The sequence below is a fragment of the Lithobates pipiens genome, unplaced genomic scaffold, assembly GCF_037356315.1.
Source record: "Lithobates pipiens isolate NorthernLeopardFrog02 unplaced genomic scaffold, aLitPip1_a1.2 Scaffold_16, whole genome shotgun sequence".
Lineage (NCBI taxonomy): Eukaryota > Metazoa > Chordata > Amphibia > Anura > Ranidae > Lithobates > Lithobates pipiens.
Window position 1 is genome coordinate 413,772,325 of NW_027507748.1, and position 22,443 is coordinate 413,794,767.

Below are 22,443 nucleotides of genomic sequence, written 5' to 3' on the forward strand. Positions count from 1 at the left end.
GCTGTGCTGACTTCCTCCTGGGGCTGCTTACGGTGCTGCTGTCAGCGCTGTATGTCACGGAGCTGCTGTCAGCGCTGTATGTCACGGAGCTGCTGTCAGCGCTGTATGTCACGGTGCTGCTGTCAGCGCTGTATGTCACGGAGCTGCTGTCAGCGCTGTATGTCACGGAGCTGCTGTCAGTGCTGTATGTCACGGAGCTGCTGTCAGCGCTGTATGTCACGGAGCTGCTGTCAGCGCTGTATGTCACGGAGCTGCTGTCAGCGCTGTATGTCACGGTGCTGCTGTCAGCGCTGTATGTCACGGAGCTGCTGTCAGCGCTGTATGTCACGGAGCTGCTGTCAGCGCTGTATGTCACGGAGCTGCTGTCAGCGCTGTATGTCACGGAGCTGCTGTCAGCGCTGTATGTCACGGAGCTGCTGTCAGCGCTGTATGTCACGGTGCTGATGTCAGTGCTCTGTATTACGGTGCTGCTGTCAGTGCTCTGTATCTCCTGCACCCTCTTGTTTGCCTACCCTGGTCCCTGACCTTCCCTCTCCTCCATTGCCTTCATTAGCTCCATAGTCCTGAATTGTCAGAACAATTTCCCAAATAAAAAAAAAATGCTTGTAGTTATCGATCCCAAATTCACCTCATACATGTATTATGCTATTGTCCAGGTGGTGGGACTACGTGCTACCCCCTAATAATTACCCCGTGGCCGCAAATTCGACCTAAAGGTTTGCGAAATTCGCCTCCCATTGAAGTCAATGGAGCCCGCGGCGAACGGTCGTTTTCGCGAACGTTTGTGTCCGTTCGCGTTTCGCGTTCGCGAAACGTCCCGTCGGAAGTTCGTCCATCACTAGTAACAAACGCTTTAAGCCTTGAGACAAAAGGTCTTTGTGATCTGAAAGAGGCCAGGAGGAGTAAGCCAGAAATGGGAGTATTTCCGAGTACCAAGTCCTCCTGAGCCTGATCAGTGCCACAATGAACACTGCGACAACCTCTGATTTGATCGTGCAGAGAAGTCGATGTATGGTTTTAGAAAAGGAAAGGCATAGATCAGGCAAAATTTATACTATGGAGTCATCAGAGTGTCTACTGTGAAAGCACGGGAATCCCTGGACCTGGTGACCAACCTATTCAAGACGCCAACAGCTCCACATCTGGTGTCCCCGCCTGCAAAAAAGATTCTGAAAAACCTTTGGGTGAAGGAACCACTCTCCTTGATCCAGACTCTGATTGCTGAAGCTGGACTGCAAATCTTCTATGCTTTGAATGTGCATTCCTCTTCTTTTTTGGCTGCTTGACTTTTCATGCTCTTGTGATGGTTGATACAGGCCATGACCCTAGTGTTGTCTGACTGAACCTTCACCAGAAGTCCCCGAAAATTGAGACATCCAGTGCAAAAGGGACAGTGGAATCACTCTGAGCTCCAGAATGTTTATAAGAAGTTTGGATTCCTTTTTTGACTAAGTTCCCTGAACAGTCAGAAATCCGAGAACTTCCCCCCCAACCCAAAAGACTTACATCTGTCATGAGAATCTCCAATCTCATTGGAAGAAACTACTTTCCCGACTCTGATGCCAGATCAAAAATCCACCAAAACAGGGAGAACTGTCCAGAGACTACATTTATTTATCCCATGCAAACAGAATGCTGAGATGCATTGTTCTAGAGTGGAATTCAGCATAATGTATAGCCTTGAATAAGGCTACCATCAGTCCCAGTACTCATGCAAAAACACGATTATGAGTGATTATAAGTCTGGATAGAGGATGAAGACTTGTTCCTGGTTTGTCACCAGGACCAGTCCCAAATAATCCAGATGGTAAGTTGGATCCAGCACAGACTTTTGAGGGTTGAGCAAAGTCTGCACAGTCTGTTATAGGCTGACATTCAAAGTCTGGACGGACCTTCACTAGCCCACAGTGAGGATGTCCTGAGAGCAGTGACTAACCTAGCTGACTCAATTTGACACTTCTCACTACAATGAAAGATGTTCAGGCACTTTAGGTCCAAGACTGCTCAAGTCAACCCTTGGCTTTCAGAACTGTGAACATGTTGAAGTAAAACTCCTAAAACCCTTCCGATGCTGGAAGAGCAACAATGTCTTAGAAAAAACTGTTGAAGAGGAGCAAGCAGCTCCTCTAACATTTGTGGAGAGGAAGGCAGATTGGAAGGCATGAATTGAGGTGCAGGAATAGTTTTTAAACTCCAACTTTGGGGGATTAGCAACCTTTTCAGAATACAACCAGTCATAGTATAAAACCTCCCTTACCACAGAGAGCGTAAGAAAGGTCTTAGGTGGCCTAGGAGAATGAGAGAGAGCAGAAACTCCAGGTTGTAAACAGGTCCAAACCCAATATTCCCCACGCATATGTTCCTGAAGATGCCTATTTGTTAATGATAGATGCTGCAATGACCATAGGCTGGGAACCATAAACGAAGTTTAGAACTGTCATCAGTACACCAAGGATTCCTCAAGAAGGGGGTGAAGCTTTATTATTGTGGTCACGTGGTACACAAAAGGCAATGTTTCACAGGCATGCAGGGCCCCTTCGTCAGGTAGGCGTGCCCCATTGTCTTTTGTGCACCATATTAGAGTAATAAAGCTATGGGCCCTTCTTGAAGAATCCTTGGTGTGCTGATGACAGTTCTTTACTAGGCTTTAAACAGGAATGCACCTCTTAACAAGACCTCCTCCTCTCCTCCTCCCAGCTCTGTGGTAGCACAGAAGCCAAACCAGTGTCTGAGACAGAACAAGGTGGAAAACAAGGCTAGAAGTTTCCATTATGGCAGTGAGTTGCCCCAGAAACATACTCTCTGCTCACGAATGGGGAGTGACCAATGGAACTAAAGAAGAAACGGAAGGATGATAGATACCTCCTCTGTTCAAAGTAGGGCCTGTAGCAAGAGGAAGAAAATAACCCTTCATAGACCCGCTGGCAGAATGTATGCCTGAAAGCCCCATAATTCCACCCTCCCTCGCATATTATTCTCCATAATAGTGAGAAGAAAACACTCAGGGTGCTCAAAAAACAGTGCATCATGATAGAGGTTAGCAGTTCACTAGCAAAGCTAATAAAGTGTTCCAACAGTAGGTGCCCTCATGAAGTAAAAACAGTCTGAATAGAAATTGCTGACAACATAGAGTGCAGCACTCTAGGAATCCTCAGAAAATGGTGCCTTAGCCACTCTCACAACTGCAGACATGCACCACTGGGGAGAGAGAGGGGTCATTGTCAATTGACAGCAAACTAAAGCTATAGTAAACACTGGCACTGTAAGCCTGGCCATGAGCTGGCACAGGCAACATAAGATACATCATGGGAAGAAACAGTGGCAGCCCTGAATAGGGCCGATGCAAAAAAGAAGCATACCTAACATAAATACCTCAATTCTACCCTGAGCCCTCTCTCTGTAGAAGAGAATGGTTTCTCTTTCATTTATTTTGTATAGCCATTCCTTGTATTCCCCCCCCCCCCCCAAAAAAAGCAAGAAGGCAGTGGGACACTCAAACAGGCACATTTTAAAGGGAATGTGTCTCTCACTCAATCAGGGAACAATATGGCCACAATATGCCAAAGAAAGGCACCTAGAAAAGGAGCCAGTGCCCAAAATGGCTTTACTGGCAGGCCCTACACCTTTCAGAAAAAAAGAAATCACCAGTAGAGAGAGAAACAAATCCACCACCTCAGGACACTAGCAAAAACTGAGGATAACTGTCAGTGGGAAGGTTATATCCCCAAACACATCCACTTTAGAGTGTCTCACATACAAAGAGTCCCATAAATTGGTGCTATTAAATAAACATTGTTCAGTTCAAACAGAATTTCTAAACAGTTTAGGAAGTAAGAACTGCTGCAATAGCTCCTGTTAAATGAACAAGAATTTACCCCCTAAACGTATAAATTATTTCCATGCCTATATAGCTATTACCTATCGATCTTGTTCTTGTTTTTTTTTTTTTTTTTTTACGTTTTATTAGCCAAGTTGTGGACACTGGATATGCAAACAAGCGAAGGAATTATAGGAGTATAAACATGTGGTTTATTGCAGGACAACGCTCACTGAACATTTATTACCATTTCATTGTACAATGTTATAACGAGTTAACAACACTAGACGTAAATTGAATGGATTGTGTAAGGTAGCCCTTCATGTAACTGTATGCAAATCTAAAAAGGGACTACATAGCCAAACTGTAATGTTTTGTCAGCTTTTCTCAGAAACTTTCAATTTAATGTGGATGTGAAAGGTAAATTAAACCAACAGAACATGATGGGCACAAGAACATAAAAAAAAAGAATTACTACAGAAGGACAGGTTTAAACAAAATATTTAACCACTTCAATACAGGGCACTTAAACACCTTCCTGCCCAGACCAATTTTGAGCTTTCAGCGCTGTCGCAGTTTGAATGACAATTGCGCGGTCATGCTACACTGTACCCAAATTAAATTTTTATCATTTTTTTCCCACAAATAGAGCTTTCTTTTGGTGGTATTTGATCACCTCTACGGTATTTATTTTTTGCGCTACAAATAAAAAAATACCGAAAATTTTGAAAAAAAAAATGTTTTTTTTTGTTTCAGTTTCAAAACTTTGTAAATAAGTACGTTTTCTCCTTCACTGATGGGCACTGATGGGGCTACACTGATGGGCACTGATAAGGTGGCACTGATGGGCACCAATGAAGTGGCACTGATAGGCGGCACTGATGGGCGACACGGATGGGCGACACGGATGGGCGACACGGATGGGCGACACGGATGGGCGACACGGACGGACACTGATAGGTGGCACAAATTGGCACTGATAGCTGGCACGGATGGGCGGCACGGATGGGCATGGATAGGCGGCACAGGTGGGCATGGATAGGCGGCATAGGTGGGCATAGATAGGCGGCACAGGTGGGCATAGATAGGCGGCACAGGTGGGCACTCATAGGCGGCACAGGTGGGCACTCATAGGCGGCACAGGTGGGCACTCATAGGCGGCACAGGTGGGCACTCATAGGCGGCACAGGTGGGCACTCATAGGCGGCACAGGTGGGCACTCATAGGCGGCACAGGTGGGCACTCAGGCGGCACAGGTGGGCACTCAGGCAGCACAGGTGGGCACTCATAGGCGGCATCGGTGTTATAGTAATGGATGCCAATCAGTGCCAAACAATAATGCATGCCAATCAGTGATGCCCATTGTGGGCACTGATTGGCATCCATTATGGGCACTGATTGGCACCCATTGTGCTGACTGGCATCCCTGGTGGTCTAGGGAGGATTATGGATTTTATTACCTTTTCCCTGGTGGTCTAGTGGTGTCCCTGGTGGTCCAGTGTGGGCATCCTCGGGGGGGCTGTGCTGATAATCGATCAGCACAGACCCCCCCTGTCAGAGGAGCAGCCGATCGGCTCTCCTCTACTCGCGTCTGACAGACGCGAGTGAGGGAAAGCCGATCACCGGCTCTTCCCATTTACACTGTGATCAGCCGTGATTGGACACGGCTGATCACATGGTAAAGAGTCTCCGTCGGAGACTCTTTACCGAGATCGTAGTTGCCGGGTGTCAGAGTGACACCCCGCAACAACGATCGCCGCGATGCGCGCCCCCGGGGGCGCGCAGCGGCTCATAATCCTAATCACGTCATATGACGTCCGGTTAGGATTATGAAACCACTTTGCCGCCGTCAATTTGTAATAGGGCGGGCGGCAAGTGGTTAAACATTTTAGTATAAAAACTGAGAAACAGGGGAGCTGCATGCGTGGGGATCTAAAGACAGTGGCTTGAGCCAGAAGCTCCTCACCACCCCAGCACAGCGACGCCCACAGCACCTCACACAGCGCACCGGGAATGGCGATTCCAGCAGCCACAGCACCCCAGGCACCCCCTCCTATGCCTGAGTTGCAGCCTGAGAGACCTCAGGCCGAAATTCAGCAGCGCTGATTCACGCAGCAGATACTAGATGGCGGTCGCGGCTCAGCCTCATGCCTCCAGCTCTGAGGGTCTCCAGGAGCACAGGCAAATGATTGCCATAGCGACTCAGAACTACACCCCGATGTCCAAGTGAGTACCCAGCAGGCCATGACACCTTCTCCTGCCTCCAGAGTCCCTGATAGGCCACACCATAGAAGACTAGGTCTTTTCCCCTATGGGGCCTAATACATCTGCCATGCTGGCACTTCACCTCCTGACTACCAGACCAAAGACCCTGTCTTCCCTGTAGCTCAGCTTTACAAGAAACTGTCAGATCTCTTGGAAAGAAGCCTGGCTCAAACTGCATCTCATGGGACTTAACCATGAACCTTGGAGCCAGAATGAAAACAATTGAAAACAAGCTAGACAAGACTATCGCAAACATTTAAATAACACTCTTAAAGCCAAATCCATATAACTTGGTTGGAAGAGAGAGGGGGTAAAGGGCCACAGGGTCCTAATTCAGACTTTGCAGACAAGATGGACAATGATATAGTATAAAAATATATTTTATTAACAATAAGTCATATCAAACAGGTCAAGTAAAGAAGAATTCAAAATATATGATAGGCATATGATAGTAATGAATATCTATTGTAAACAAGAGAGTTGACACCAAATAAACAACAGTGAGCCCCTGTGTGTCAACGCGTTTCACTGTTTTGCTTCGTTAGGACACACTTGGGGGTAGTTGAAAGGAACAGGTCTCAGTTATCAACATAGAAATATCTCCACATGGAGAGCTCCCAGATGATCACCAAGGAATCACTGTGTACAGCAGGAGGCAGTTTCCTACTAATACCAGCGACCGTGTATAGGGCTGATGGCGTAAGGATATATAGATATGAATATAAACTCATATGGTTCACCTGGGGAGGAAGGAGATACACCGCAAGTATCCAAATAATCAAAGGGGGAGAGTAAGGGAGGAGAAGGGTAGAACAAACACCCTTCCCATTTGTTTTCAGTCCACAGTAACAGGCTCCAACAATAATAAATATGGACAAATGTATATTTATTATTGTTGGAGCCTGTGCCTTTCAAACTGGATATATCGAACTCCCCTATACCTGCCCATAGTCAGTATAACTGTGGCTCCACAGTGGTTTGTTTGTTCCTGGGGGAGACACTGAACCTCAAGCTACTAAAAAAAAAGGGGGCTCTAATCCCTCTCGACTCTTTCCCGTTTTGCCTTTAGTTATATCTTCTAAAAAGAGTGTTGCACAACAGAGATTCAGGTAGCAGACAAAATCACTGCATTAATAGAACATACACTATATTACCAAATGTATTGGGATGCCTGCCTTTACAGGCACATGAACTTTAATGGCATCTGAGTCTTGGTCTGTAGGGTTTAATACTGAGTTGACCCACCCTTTGCAGCTATAACAGCTTTAACTCTTCTGGGAATATTGTCAGCAAGCCCTTTTAGCCTGTCTTAGAATAAGAGGGAGGTGAAACCTCCATCAATTTACATGTAATATCCCACCCCCATTGTGTTTAGCTGGTTAGTGGGCCTGGAGGAGGGAGAGTGTACTGTCATTTACCACTGTGTATACGCCCACATATGTGACTCTATAATCACATGGGCTGCTCAGATGTGATAGGAAAGAAATTCTCAGCATGCTCAGCATAGAACTCACTGAAAACTGAGCATGTGCAGAGCTGCCAACACTGCTCTGCAAATTCCCTAGCTGAATTGAGGACTTGGACAAAAAGGGGGAGATAAAGAACGGCAGGATCAACCAGGTTTTTTGCTAAATACAGAAAACCAATCTCATAGTGACTGAATGAGTATGAACAGCATGTAATATTCCATTTATTGATAGTTTTTGTTATGATGTGGGTTAAGTGACACTTTTAAGTATTTGTAAACCTGTGATTAAGTGTATTCTCCGTCCTGTAGGCTGTTGGTTCCTGTAGAAATTCACCCTTCGCTAATGCTGGCGCTTTTCATATCAATGAACTTCCACAAGTGCATGGGTTAACTGCTTGGCTGTATGTGTTGAAAGATCCTCTATAGACTGACTGTGCCTTCCTCTCTGCCTCCCTTCTACCATTCACAGAATTCCTTGCATTCTATTTAAAGAATGCAAAACACTCTATGACTGGAGAAGTGTGATTTTTCCATCTGCTTCTCCTCCACATACACACACACACACACTGTATTGGACATGAGGTATAGTTTATTACAGGTAAGGTATATCCTTTGTGCCTTTCCCCAAAAATAATTTTCACATTTAACTTCTTTAAGCATAATAACTATTGTTTTCTTCTAGAAAATAGGTTTGATTAAAAGAATCTATATATACTGTATATAGGTCTATATATACTGTATATAGATACACACTATATTACCAAAAGTATTGGGACACCTGCCTTTACACACACATGAACTTTAATGGCATTCCAATATTAGTGCATAAAGTTCAATAGTGAGTTGTCCCACCCTTTGCAGCTATAACAGCTTCAAAGGAAAGATGTCCATAAGGTTTAGGAGAGTGTCTATGGGAATGTTTGACTATTCTTCCAGAAACACATTTGTGAGGTCAGACACTGATGTGGACGAGAAGGGCTGCCTCGCAGTCTCCACTTTAATTCCTCCCAAAGGTGTTCTATTGGGTTGAGGTCAGGACCCTGTGCAGGCCAGTCAAGTTCTTCCACCCCAAACTCGCTCATTGTGTCTTTATGGACCTTGTTTGTGCACTGATGCACAGTCATGTTGGAACAGGAAGGGGCCATCCCCAAACTGTTCCCATAAAGTTGGGAGCATGAAATTGTCCAAAATTTCTTGGCATGCTGACGCCTTAAGAGTTCACTTCACTGGAACTAAGGGGCCAAGTCCAACCCCTAAAAAGCAACCCCACGCCATAATCCTCCCTCCACCAAATGATTTGGACCAGTGCACAAAGCAAAGTCCATAAAGACATGGATGAGTGATGTTTGGTGTGGAGGAATTTGACTAGCCTGCACTTCAACCCAATAGAACACCTTTGGGATGAACAGGTTTCTGGATTGCTCTTTCAATAAATGTAATAAGTGAAAGTTAATGAGTTGCAATTTTTATACAATTCTTAAAAATGGCACAGAAGCAGCCCACTCCTATTTGAGACTTGTTCTAAACATAAGGACCTGCACACTTGTGTAAAAGGAGCACAGTATATTTACAGTAGGAACAAAGCCAAGCCACAAATGTGTTACATAATGAATACATTTTTATATGAATATTAATTCCAGCAGAGCGCAGACAACCTTGCATTACTGAGCATTGTTACAGATAAATGACCTATATTATAGATCTTAAGAAACCTATAATATCTAAGGACATGGGAATGTGAGGAAAAAATATGTAATAATACAACAGCTCTCATGTTATGCAGCCAGGGATTGATCCCCCTCGCCCCCTCCCGGGGCTAACTGCTGGCTTCCAACCATTAACAAAGAATAAAAATGATGCTCACAATCAAGGTAGCAATTTGAAAAACGCCATAACTTACAAAGTTTGTGAATCATATTTCATATTTGATAAGAAGTAATATTAAAAGAACAAAATGATCCCTTTTTAATTAAGCTACCTGAAGAAAATGCCTAGGATAAAAGAATACATTTAGTGTGACTGTAGAGGGTACTTACTGAATACTTTGATTATTGTGGGCTCTTCAAAAACATTATCTTCTGTTATGAGCATGCATACAAATCTCTTTTCATCGCTAATCCTTGCATTGGAAATAGACAATGTGTAGTTCTCTGACAGGTTCAGGCGACCATTATACTCTGGTACATCATCAAAATTGAATGATTTTTTCACTGCAGACCGTGAAGCTACAAAAACCGCAGTTCCATCTGGCTTTTCCTAAAACACAAGTATTTCAGTTTAAGATTTATAAAAGTCATGTGGCTATTAAATTTATTTGTACAGCAAGTCAGACAGTATACCTATTATGCACCTTACAATATAAGAACTCTTAAGTATTCTAAATAAATACCACCCCCCCCCCCCAAAAAAAGTATTTTACTATGCAGGCTATGCATTTGCTGTTAATGATGAATAACATTAAAATTGATCAGTAGGAATAACTCAGCAATAACCGCACATATAATAATGGTGTCTGCATATATCTAGTTCTTATGGTATGTTACAGAAAAATGAACCCCTTTCCTCTCCACTTTTCATCATCATCAAAAAGAGACTTCTTTTGCTGTTACCCCAGATTAGCCTGCCAAGAGCTGAAGGTGCAATTCCAGAAAACATTGAACTTGTCTGTTTAGAAGTGCTTTTCTCATTTAAAAAGTCCTTTACGTTCTCTTATTTGAGGTGGGGGGGGGGGGGGGGGTTGGTTTATAGAGAATGGGGGTGCATGTGAAGGTTTTGTTCTTAGCAACTAGTTTCCTAATTCCAGTTTTAAAAAAAGCTGCTATGGATAATAGCCCTGTCTGTCCTATACTAGCTTGCTCTATAGGATATGTGAAGGTTTTTCCAATAGCAACTACATTCATGGTTTCATTTGAAAAATAAAATCGAATTAGATTCTATGAATAAAAGCCATACTGTCCCCTACTACTTTTTTATTGAGAATCTTACAGACCAGTAGCCATAATTAATGATGATACCTTTAAAGCGGAGGTGGGCAAATCAATACGGAATTACATTGCCAGCAGAATTTTGTTTTATGATCCAGCTCCAATGAAACAACTACAGAAAATCATAAAAGTTAGGTGCCACCTGTATTATTTAGGCAGCATTGACCACCTGGCTCCTGGGAATTGTCCAGGCCTGGTTTAAAGCACACTTACTTTGACACTGAAATCTTCCTACATTTGTCATTGTACACTCCTCCATTGCCTACAATCACTATATCTTGCTACTGCCCTTTGAAAAACCTAGCACTTATTGGCATGGGCCACATATCCATGCTTCCTCAGTAAAGAGCTTGTGCCTGAGTAGCCAATTGGCATCCAAAAATCTTTGAAAAAAATTAGATTTTGGAACAGAGCTTTGCAAGTGAGAACAGTGAGTAAGGGCAGTGCAGAGTGGTTAATTTACTCTGTGTGTGTGTGTGTGTGCAGAGACTTCCACATCCACCTGATTGAACATGGAAAATGTTGATAACTTATGACCAAGTGGCAGTCTTATAAAACTGAACAACAGGCGCTTGATATCAGAATGTAAAGGAAACATCCACTGATCTGGTGGAGTGAGCACAAAAGGGTACCGGAGGTACTGTATATTTTTGAGCGTAAGCTCTTGCAATGAGTTCTCTTCTCCATCTAGCAATAGTGGACTTAGAAGCAGGATGTCCTTTGCGAGACCCTGTTGGCAAGAGAGTGTGCCTTTTAGATTTAGACTCTGACAGCTCTGACTACAGCTAAACAATAGTGGGGCAATTTCTTTGGGATATTTAGAAGCAGGACACAAGGAAGGAAGGACAATGCCTTTGTTAAGGTGGAAGGTTGATACCAGCTTAGGGTGAAAAGGAGTCTTGGACAAACGAGAATTAGGAAGGGTTCCTTAAAAGAGTGGGCCACCAACTCTAAAATTAGTCTGACAGGTGTACTAGCCTCCAAGGAGGCCTGCAGGAGAAATCACCCAAGTGAAGATCCCCGATAGGTTCAAAGGTTGGTTTCTACAGAGCACAGAGAACCAGAGTGAAATACTAAGGAGTGCGGTTATGGAGGTCTGATCCTTGAGACACCTTTAATAAAGGTTTTTAAATTATGATCATAATATTTATGTATGCATAAAGTCACTTATTAACATCACTGTCAATCTAAATTAGGTTGGTTTTATTATTGTTTTAATATTTATATTATTTTGAAAATTGATTTTATAAGCTTGTTTTGAAGATCCTTGGGAACATAGATCATGCAATAGGATTGCCCTGTATATAGCACTCTTAGCCCTTGTACACACGGTCGGACATTCTGACAACCAAATCCATTGGATTTTGTCCGACGGATTTTGTCCGACAGAATTTGTCCGAAACTGTTGCATACACACGGTCGGAACTCAGTTGTCGGAAAATCCGATTGTACATAATGTGATGACATTATTTAATTACGGCGGGACTACGTTCAGGCTAGTAGCCAATAGCTTTGGTCTAGGAATTTGATCTGAGCATGCGTGGCACTTTGTCCGTCGGAGTAGGCTACACATGATTGGAGTATGTCCGATCGGAGCATTTTGTCGGAAAATTTTACGGACAAGTTGGAAAACTTGGTCCATCGGATACTCAGACGGAAACAGTCCGATGGAGACCACACACAGTCGGATTATCCGACAAAACGGTCAGATAGGACACATTCCGTTGGAATCTCCAACCGTATGTACAAGGGCTTAGAATGTAGAGATTTGAGCTTACATTGAGCTTTTCCAAAAGTGGGGTGTATGTTATCAGATCCTTTTTATAGAAGAAAACTCTCAGTACATCCAGCCCCTGATGATGTCTGATTGGATGAAATGCGCAGGGCAGAGTCGAATGCACTGACAACACATGCTGCTGCCTCTTGCTGGACAGCAGCACATATGTAAGTGAATATAGTCAGCTTTGTTTTAGTTTTAATGTTTTGTTTTTAACAAACTTTTCTACTTACTACACTATGAGTGTGTTTTCCTGGTCCCACATATTTGCTTAAACGTGCAGGAGTCTTGTTGTATCAGCGTGGCAGTATCCAGATCCAGAGTGCACAAAAGAGGGAGCTTGAAGATCTGATAACAGCAGCTTGCTGCAAGGAGGGTCTGGTTATTCTGTCTGAGTATGGCAAACCTCAATACAGAGGACATTATTTCTGTTGAGTGTGCTACTTACTTACTTGGCAAGAAAGTCAAACCAAAGGTTATTGGAACAGATCAGCCAGGGTTAAAAACCTGTCCCCAAGAGTACTGTTAAGTTCTGACTGCAGGAAAGGCAGAATACCATGTACGGAGTAGTGTCTGTTGTTGAAATGCTTGTGTTCACACCAGGAAAAAAAAAAAAAAGTATCTCCAGGTATGATAGTAAATTTTTATTGAAGTGGCTCTTCTGACTGAGTAATGTGGGATGTGTCAGATATTCCTGTTCTTCAAAACCTGGGATTCAACAGCTATGCCAGTAACCACTTCAGCTCCAGAAGGATTTCCCCCCTAGCGAGCAGGCAATTTTTTGCAATATGGCACTACAATTACAATTGAAAAAAAAATATATATATATTTTTAAATGCTTTGCTATAATAAATATCCCCCCAAAAAAAATGTTTTCACCAGTTTAAGTCAATATGTATTCTTCTACATATTTTTGGTAAGAGAAATCACAATAAGCATATATTGATTGGTTTGCGCAAAAGTTATAGCGTCATTGAAATAGGGAATAGATTTATGGCATTATTATTAGACATTTTATACTATCAATAGTAGCAATCTGCGATTTTTGTGGGACTGCGATATTGCAGCAGACAGATCAGACACTTTTGACACCATTGACATTTATACAGCAATCAGTGCTATACATAGCCACCGATTACTGTATAAATGTTACTGGCAGGGAAGGTGTTCACACTAGGGGAGAGATCAAGTGGTTAAGTGTTTCCTAGGGAGGCCTTTCTAACTGTGGGGAGAGTGCACTGACTGGGAGTAGAGAGAGAGATCGCTGTTCCCGATTACTAGGAACAGCAGATCTCTCTCTACCTCCTTGACAGAATGGGGATCTGTCCATTTACACGGACAGATACCCATTCTGGCTCTCTGAGGAGCGATTGTGGGTGGCCGGCAGACATCACAACCGCTGGCCACAAGCAACGCCCCCTATAGCTCTTGAAGCTGCCGACTATGGCGGTTTGTGCAGCAGTGCCAACCTGCCACAGTAGAATGACGCCGGCTGGTCGGCACGCAGTTAAAACGAGTTGAGTTCCACACAAAAATGAAACTTCTGCTTTTCGGAACCCTCCTCCCCTTTGGTGTCACATTTGGCACCTTTCAAGTGGGAGGGGAGAGCAGATGCCTGTCTAATATTAGGTATCTTGCTCCTACTTCTGGACGCCACCCACGGGTATCTACGCCACTTCCCACCCACCCCCCGCTGTCTTCTGGTAGACACATGGGTCCCAGGAGACAGCAGGGACCAGTGGGAACATGCAGAGCGAGTCGCACATGCGCAGTAGGGAACCAGGAAGTGAAGCCCCAAGGCTTCACTTCCTGATTCCCTTACTGAAGATGGTGGTGGCAGTACTTGAGAGCCAAGGGACAGATCAGTGCTGCAGTATTTGTAGCTGCTGACTTAAAAAAACAAAAAAACAACAAAAAAGAAAACAAAAACGGCAGAACTCCACTTTAAAGCCAGTGACTAAGAAGGATGGTAAAGGGAACTTTGAAACAGCAGGTCTGGTCTGTTTGGAAGAGGCCTGGGGTCATCTTCTAGAAGGATGAGTATGCATGTGTTCTCCTGGGCCAATGCTGGAGGAATCTTTGGTTCTACCCACCAACTGCTGTAAAGTCGGCCATAGACGGTTCGAATCTCAGCCAATTCAGCAAGGATTGGCCAAGATTCGAACCATGATCAATTGATCAATGTGGGTACAATCAGCTTGTCGGATTTTACATGTGATTATTGCTAGCAGCTATTATAGGCGGGGGAGCAGATGGGATTGTTCTATGGCCAGATTCACTTGTTGGAACCTGGAGACCAAGGTGCCAACATCTGGAGCCCTTCTGACATAGCAGACTGAACATGTCAGAATGAAGGGAACATTCCCCTTGGTCTGAAGAAATCCACCTTACAATTGTTCACTCCTGGAAAAGTGAACAACAGAGATTACTGGGCCATTTTAGACTGAAGAGATAATTAATACTACTTCCAAGGCTGCTTGAGTCCTGGTTCTCCATTGATATAGGCTACTACTTTGGCACTGTCTGACAGCACCCTGATTGGGGTCTCTTGAAGAATGGGGGTCAAGGGGTGCCAAGCTAATTTCTTCACTCAGAGCTTCAAAAGGTTGATGGGGAGCTTTGCTTCTCTGGATGACCAGATTCCCTGTGAGAGATCGAAACACTCTTCCTAGCCTGTGACCCTGGCATATGTTATCACCTTACATGAGGGCTGAAGAAACAACTTTCCCCATTTCACAGCTGGATTGGCAATCCAGTAAAGGAGTTCCTTGCTTGACTGGAAAGAGGCATGGGGAAGTTGAGAGAAGGGATGTTTGTTCTAGGCTACCAGAATATTGTGCTGGAGAGCTTTGAGTGGAACTGAGTGAGGGGAAGAGCCTCAAATGGAGAATGTCATTAAGTGTTGTCTTTTGAGGTTTGAGCATGAGACGGAAGCTTGTTTGCTGGAAGGGAAACTTTTGATTGGATTGTGATTGGGTGTTAAGGATGAGGCATAAGAAATCCTGAACAAGGAAAGGATGGAGGGCAGACTTTTGGAAGCTGATTACCCAACTGAAACCTGGAAAATATAAATAGCCCTTTGGACATTTGCAGATAGCTGTGAGGGAGATGAATCCTTCAGAAGAAGGAATTTTCTGAGCACAGACGACAGATCAAATGGCAGCATGACAAATTAGATGCGTTTGTCTCCTAAATGCACAGATGGGGTATAAAAATTAGAATATTAAGGTAGGCATCTTGAATATCTACTTATAACAAGTATTTTACTTAGCTTAGCCCCCATACACACGGTCGGAGATTCCGACGGAATGTTTCCTATCGGACCGTTTTGTCGGATATTCTGACTGTGTGTTATCTGCATCGGACGGTTTCCGTCGGAGTATCCGACGGACCAACTTTTCCAACTTGCCGGTAACATTTTCCGACAAAATGCTCCGATCGGACATACTGCGATCATGTGTAGCCTTACTCCGCCGGACAAAGTGCCACACATGCTCAGATCAAATTCCCAGACCAAAGGTATTGGCTACTAGCCTGAACGTAGTCCCGTCGTAACAAAATAACGTCATCACGTTATGTACAATCGGATTTTCTGACAACTGAGTCCGACCGTGTGTATGCAACATCACTTCCGGACCTCTTCCGGAATTAATCCGTCGGAATTAATCTGACGGATTTGGTTGCCAGAATCCCCGAAAGTGTGTACGGGGGCTTAGAGAGGCAATAACTGACCTTGCGGATTATATGCAAAACTTTAGAATAGAATAGAAGAGGTATTTTTGTTTAGGGATTTTAGGTCCAGGATAGGAAGAATAACCCTGTTGACTTTTGGTAATGTGAAGAGATTTAAATAGAATCCTTTGAACCTGTCCTCCATAACGACTGTAGCAACTGCTTCCTGCTGAGACAAGAGATGGTACAGGACTGTCTGTAAAACCAGGTAAATGTTGCAAGTTTTTGTTTTGTTCAACCCAGCTGATTTTGGGACAGTGGGTAACCAGCTTAAATTTGACTTTTCTTGAGCAGATCTTGATAGATTTGAGAGAAGTCTTGGATGTCTGTGACCCAGATGAATGCAAACTGTAACAGATGTCCCTCCATTCTTAGTGGTGAGGTCGTCCCTTTCTTGTAAAGGAGGTTTTGTGGTAGACTTGGTGGGCTGCATGTTCCAAGCTTGCACCAAAAAGAAGGGCAGAATTTTTACTTTGAAGCTAAAGCTCGAGGAAAGCAGTGGGGCTCTGCTCTTTGAGAAGGTAGAAGCCCATGAATAGGGGGGCTTTGGAGTCTTCTGCTGTGGAAGGGTGGACCTTTCCTCCCCTGACATCCATCCTTTATAAACTTGTCAAGTACCTCACAAAAAGAGTTAAATCTTGAAAGACAGGATCCTGTTAATTTTTTATCACCCTAGTTCAAGTAGCTGTGGTTTGACAGACAGAAATCCTGCAGAATCCTTAAACTAAAGAATGTCTTCTATAGGTACAGTAAGAGGCTTGTTTAAGAATGAAATGGCAAGGTCTACTACCGGAATATTCTGCCTTTTAGTGAATTCTTTTTCCACTGGGTAAAGCTTGGTAATGACCCTCGGAGGGGTGAAACTCTTGCAGAAGAAACCCAAGCATCATAAACCGCTCATTCTATTTTTTATTTTCTTTTATGGAAAATGTCTTTTTAAACTTTGCATATTACATTAAGCCATAACATCAGATTTATTGAAGGCTGGGGGTGAGAAATCCTCCAGTGCCTCCTTGAACACTGCCCCAGGGTCTTCATCAAAATTTTTCATGCCTACCTATTTTAAAGGTGGTAGCTCCACTTCTGGCACAAGTAGAGAATGGTAAAGAAGGTATAGTTGAAGAATAGGCCTGGCACTTTTTGGGTCTGGACATTGATGTTTGAATTAAGGCTGGGATGGTAAGGTCTCATACAGGAACAGTCCACTTTTTTCTTATGTGTTTAAGAAATTTGAATACAGTTGTAGAGAAATCTGCCTTGGTCATATAGGCTATTTATTGTGTGCCTGAGATAGAGCTAGAATTGGAAGCAGAGACCAGTTAGAACTGGATGCAGAGACCAGTGTTAAAACTGGGTTCTGCTCCACTGCAAGGCAAGCAATGTCACTCTGAGTGGCTTGAGTGCTTTGCAGCCCATTGGCAGAGATGTTTGCCTGAGCTTTTGCTGTGGTTTCCTTGCACATGGTTTGAGCAAGCACACACAGCAATCCACGTGTCGACTGCCCTGCAGTGAAGTCCTTGTTGCAAAAGGGTTTGAAGAAAAGTTGGAGTATCTTGTAAGAAACCATAGGAATAGACCACAGAACTGTACTTCTATAATACCCTGCAACTAACTACATTCATTACACTCAGTGCCAAGGTGAGCATCCCAGCAGTATCCAGTGCCCAAATCAAAACTATAAGCAAATCCATAGCATGAGGTCCGGGTACTGTTGCCAAGGTATTGCTGGGGTTGCACTGATCCGGAGGCAATGCTTTTATTGGTCTAGTAGAAGACAGTAGAGATTTGATTAAATAGTTGATTGAAGAATTCAAAATAATTAAAAACAAATTAAGCATAGAAATCGCTCCACAAATGAGGAGGTCCATTACATACAGGTCACTAGCAAAAAAAAAAAAGGGGTGTAGGGTTATGGGGTATGCCATAGGCGGACATGTCCAAAAGCTTTGCCAGTGTCCCATCACTTGCCAGAGTCAATGGATATTTAGCCTGGGTCCTGTACTGTATGATATATAATTCCATGCAGTAAATGAGTACACATCAAGGTCAGCTAGAAAGTATGACTACAATATATCTCTTCAAACATTTCTCTGAGTGCCTTGTTCCAAGGATCTACTTATGCACACTTATATTCAGCCTGTTTTACATAACCTAACTAACCTGGTTCACAGGTTTCAAAAAGAGACAATATAGAACAGTGGGACCAGAGTGCTGCTTCTCACTGCACACTTGCAAATTAGTTTATATGAGAAGATAAAGTTAAACTATTATATTTTGTGACCACGCTCTATCTCTTCATGTATAGGCAAAGCAGGATTTTCTAATAATTCTTGATGCACTGACTGAACACATGAGACATTTTAGCGCTTTACTACAATGTCTTCAAACTACATAATGCAGGGTCATTTTATACTGATCAGCTATAACTTCATGACCACCAACCTATGGTCCCCCTTTTGCCACCAAAATAGCCCTAACCCACTGAGACATGGATGTCATTAGACTTCTGAAGGTATGCTCTGGTATCTGGCACCAAGCCCTCAGTAGCAAATCATTCAAGTCCTGTAAGGTGAGGCCTTCAAAGATCAAACGTGTTTTTCCAGCACATCCCACAGATGCTCAATTGAATTAAGATCTGAAGAATTTGGAAACCAAGTCAACCCTTCAAGCTCATTGTTGTGTTCCTCAAATCATTCTTGAACCATTTTTGCAGTGTGGCACGGAGCATTATGCTGCTGAAAGAGGCCACTAAATTCAGAAATAAAATTTTACATGAAGGGGTGTACTCGATCAGCAACAATGTTTAGGTAGGAGGTATATGGCAAGTAACATCCACATGAATGGAGGGACCAAGGTTTCTCAGCAGCACATTGCCCAAAGCATCACACTGCCCCCGTCAGCTTGCCTTTTTCCAATATTACATCCTGGTGCCATCTCTTCCCCAGGTAGAATATGCACACACACCTGGACATCCACATGATGGAAAAGAAAACATGATTTATCAAACCAGATCACCTTCTTCCATTGCTTCATGATCTAATTCTGATGCTCACATGCCCATTGTAGGTGGTTTTGGCTGTGGACACGGATCAGCATTGGCACCATGAGAGGTCTGTGGCTATGCAGCGTCATACACAACAAACTGTGATGCCAATTTTTTCTGCTTTCAACACATCAACTTCAGAGACAACATGATTTCTTGCTGCTTAGTGTATCCCAACAACTTTCAGATGCTATTGTAATGAGATAATCAATTTTAGTCTCTTAAGCTGTCAATGATCATTAAGTTATGACTGATTGGTGTATCTTTTATATTGACTTTTCAATGTGTGAGATCTCAGTAACTTCGTTCCAATATCTACATGGATCTGCTTCGCTCCTTGGATGTTCTACAGCAGTCCACCAGAATGAAAGCTGAACTCTAAGCAAATTGTAAACAGTAAAAGGACATTAAAAGCTAGCGGCATAAATACCTTTGTATTAAATAAATTTATTTTAATAGTATCCTTCTGTGATCCTATGTGCACAAGAAACACAATAGTGACGTTTACTAAAACTTGAGCAATCTGGGGCATCTGCACATTGTAACCAATCAGATTCTCATCTGAAGGGCTGCAAGGCACATGTGCAGAAAGGAGCAGAGTGTCATTGTTCCTTCACATTCCAATTAGCAAGCAGGCATGCATTCTTGACCAATCTGTGCTGCTGTTGCAGTGGTTTTGGAGGTCGGTCTGGTGTAGAAGTCTGACTGGACAGAGATACAAATTCTTTCACATCTAAAACTGGTCCTAGGCATGTATGGCTTGCAATTGTCTATTAAGCTTCTTGCTAAGAGTTCAGCTTTAAGAGTCTGAAGTGTCTGGACAGCAAGAAACAGCATTGGATATGTCAACAAAGAAATGCCACATCTCTTTTGATAAAATGGTCAGGGTAAACATCAGTTTACATAAAGACTGCCACATTACACCTATAATCCAAAACAGAATTAGGATATTTGTGTAGGCCTCTGCAATCCTAATCAAAACAAACAAGAAAAAGTAATCATTTTAAAGGCTAAATTCACCTTTAGTAACATGTTACATCCAAATTCAGGGTATAACAAGCAACATGTAACGTGTTACTAAAGAAGCAGCCCTGCATTCCCTCCCCCTTATTCTGATTCCCTATTGTGACACCTGCTGTCAAAATGTACAGAGCCCCATCATTTTTTCACAGAGTTCTGTGAATGAATGAACTACAAGTCCCGCCTGCCACAGTGGCAGACAGCTTGTAGTTCTGAATGAAGTGTGAGGTTCATGGACTCTTCCTGCTCTTCAGTAACAATATGCTATACAGACAGCTATACAAAGAGTTTGCAGGACCAGAGCCAGAGAGTGTGTTCTTGATGCGTTTTCTGTTCATTTTCACAGGAGGTGCGTTTTTGGACTTTTAAAAATGCACCGCACCCATGACATTAGTGTGAAGAGTTCCATAGGATTTAAAGGGATACAGTTTTCATGCATTTTTGTTCAAAAACTGATCATTGTGAAAGGATCCAATGATTAAATTAACAAAGCAATAGCTAATTTCCTGTAAAAAAAATAAAGCACACTTACATATTTCCATTTCCCAAACAGAAGGTCTTGCATTACATCTTGACCACAAGGTATATTGATTGTTTCTCCATAAATTGCACTAACTGTATGTAATCCAAAACCTGCAAATAAAATTGAAAATGGTCACACAAAGCCCAGATAGTTTTAAGTTCAGAAAAAAAAAGCACGAAAATAGATCTATATTTTACATATAAATGAAAAGAAAATTTTGATCAAAGGCAGACACCTTATAATTTGTCTCTACAATTTTTTAAGTTTGAGTTCTTAAAAGAGAGATGGATTCTAATCAAATGTTCAGCCACCATAACAAGTACAGAACAATATCGTTAACAAGAAAAATCTTGCAGAATAATAATAGTAGTATTAAAACTGTTAACACTGTGATGGCCAAGGGTAATCATTACCTTCATGAACATTCCAAAGTTTGAAGATTTAGTAGAAGATTTAGACTATTTTAAAGCACATTTGAGACCTACATTTGCCAATGTTTTTAAATAATCTGAATATTTATAGTATGCAGTAAAGTTGAGAAAAATGCATGTACAGTTAATACAACGAAGGCTAAATTTGGTTTAAAAAGACGTTTTAACTGCAAAGTTTTTTTACTCAAAGTTTTCACCCTTAAAGTGGAGGTTCACAAAATGGAAACTCTGCTTTTCGGAAACCCCCCCCCCTCCGGTGGAAGTCACGCCTTAACCCCCCCAACCCCCCCCCCCCCCCGCTGTCTCCTGGGAAACACACAGGTCTCAGGAGATAGCAGGGACCAGTTAGGATGCGCAGTGCGACTCGCACATGTGCAGTAGGGACTCGGGAAGTGAAGCCGCAACACTTCACTTCCTGATTCCTCTCAACAAGGATGGCGGCGACAGCAGGCGAGAGCTGAGTGATTGATTGGCTTCGGCTACCAACATCGCTGGACCCTGTGACAGGTAAGTGTCCATTTATTAAAAGTCAGCAGCTGCAGTATTTGTAGGTGCTGGCTTTTAATATTTTTTTTTAGATGGACCTCCTCTGTAAGGCTGCAGTTACACCTGGGCATTTGGACGCGCGGGCAGATTTTGCATGATTCTGCCTCCGATTTCAAAATGCCCAGGTGTGAATGACAAACAACACACAATGCACATTCATTTGAATATCAACTAAAAACACAGTGCGGTTCTACTGCGATTGTCGTGCGATAAATCGCGATATAATTGAGGCAAATCGCATCACTTGAAGCTTGTCGCCCTGAAAAAAGTTCAGTAGCTGCTTTTGGGCAACATGCTTCACGTGATGCAATTTGCCGCAACTGCATCGCAATTTATCACGTGAAAATTGCAGCAGAACAGCACTATGTTTTTACCTGCCATTCAAATGAATGGCATCTAAAACTTTGTGTGGTGCGATTTGTCATACACACCTGGGGGTTTTGAAATTGCGGGCAGAATCACGATTCAAAATGCCCAGTTGTGAATGCAGCCTGAGAGCTAAACCTTGGGGTTAGTAACTAACAGTGACCAATCAAAATAAAACTTATTCAAGATTTACTTTAGTAGAGTAGAAATCTCATTTGTTTCCATTGATGACTTTACTTAAAAGTAAACCTTTGCCCAGACCATGCACTCTATTCTAATTTCTAAACTAGCTGTAAGAAACTTAAAAAAGCCATCATTTACTTCTATCAATAAGCATTGTGCAGAAATACATTTTCAAAGTTGACAAACAACTCAGGCAGTATAATTTTAACTTTTTTCTCTGAGAACAGATCTTGGTATATAACATAAATGTGCTCCCTGCCAACTAAACCTTCCAAAGTTCCAAAAGGG

At 42.8% G+C, this 22,443-nt stretch overlaps 1 protein-coding gene across 4 annotated transcripts in view; it reads right to left on the reverse strand.

The window, feature by feature from the left end:
• The window catches only part of ALCAM (activated leukocyte cell adhesion molecule), a 153,232-nt gene that overhangs the window by 73,348 nt on the left and 57,441 nt on the right, over positions 1-22,443 (reverse strand). For all 4 annotated transcript variants that reach the window (XM_077482460.1, XM_077482459.1, XM_077482462.1 and 1 more), the window contains exons 2-3: positions 20,639-20,739; positions 9,587-9,806 (exon numbers count right to left, since the gene is read on the reverse strand). In XM_077482460.1, the coding sequence (XP_077338586.1) occupies positions 9,587-9,806; positions 20,639-20,739 (321 nt within the window). The remainder of the gene's footprint in view (positions 1-9,586; positions 9,807-20,638; positions 20,740-22,443) is intronic.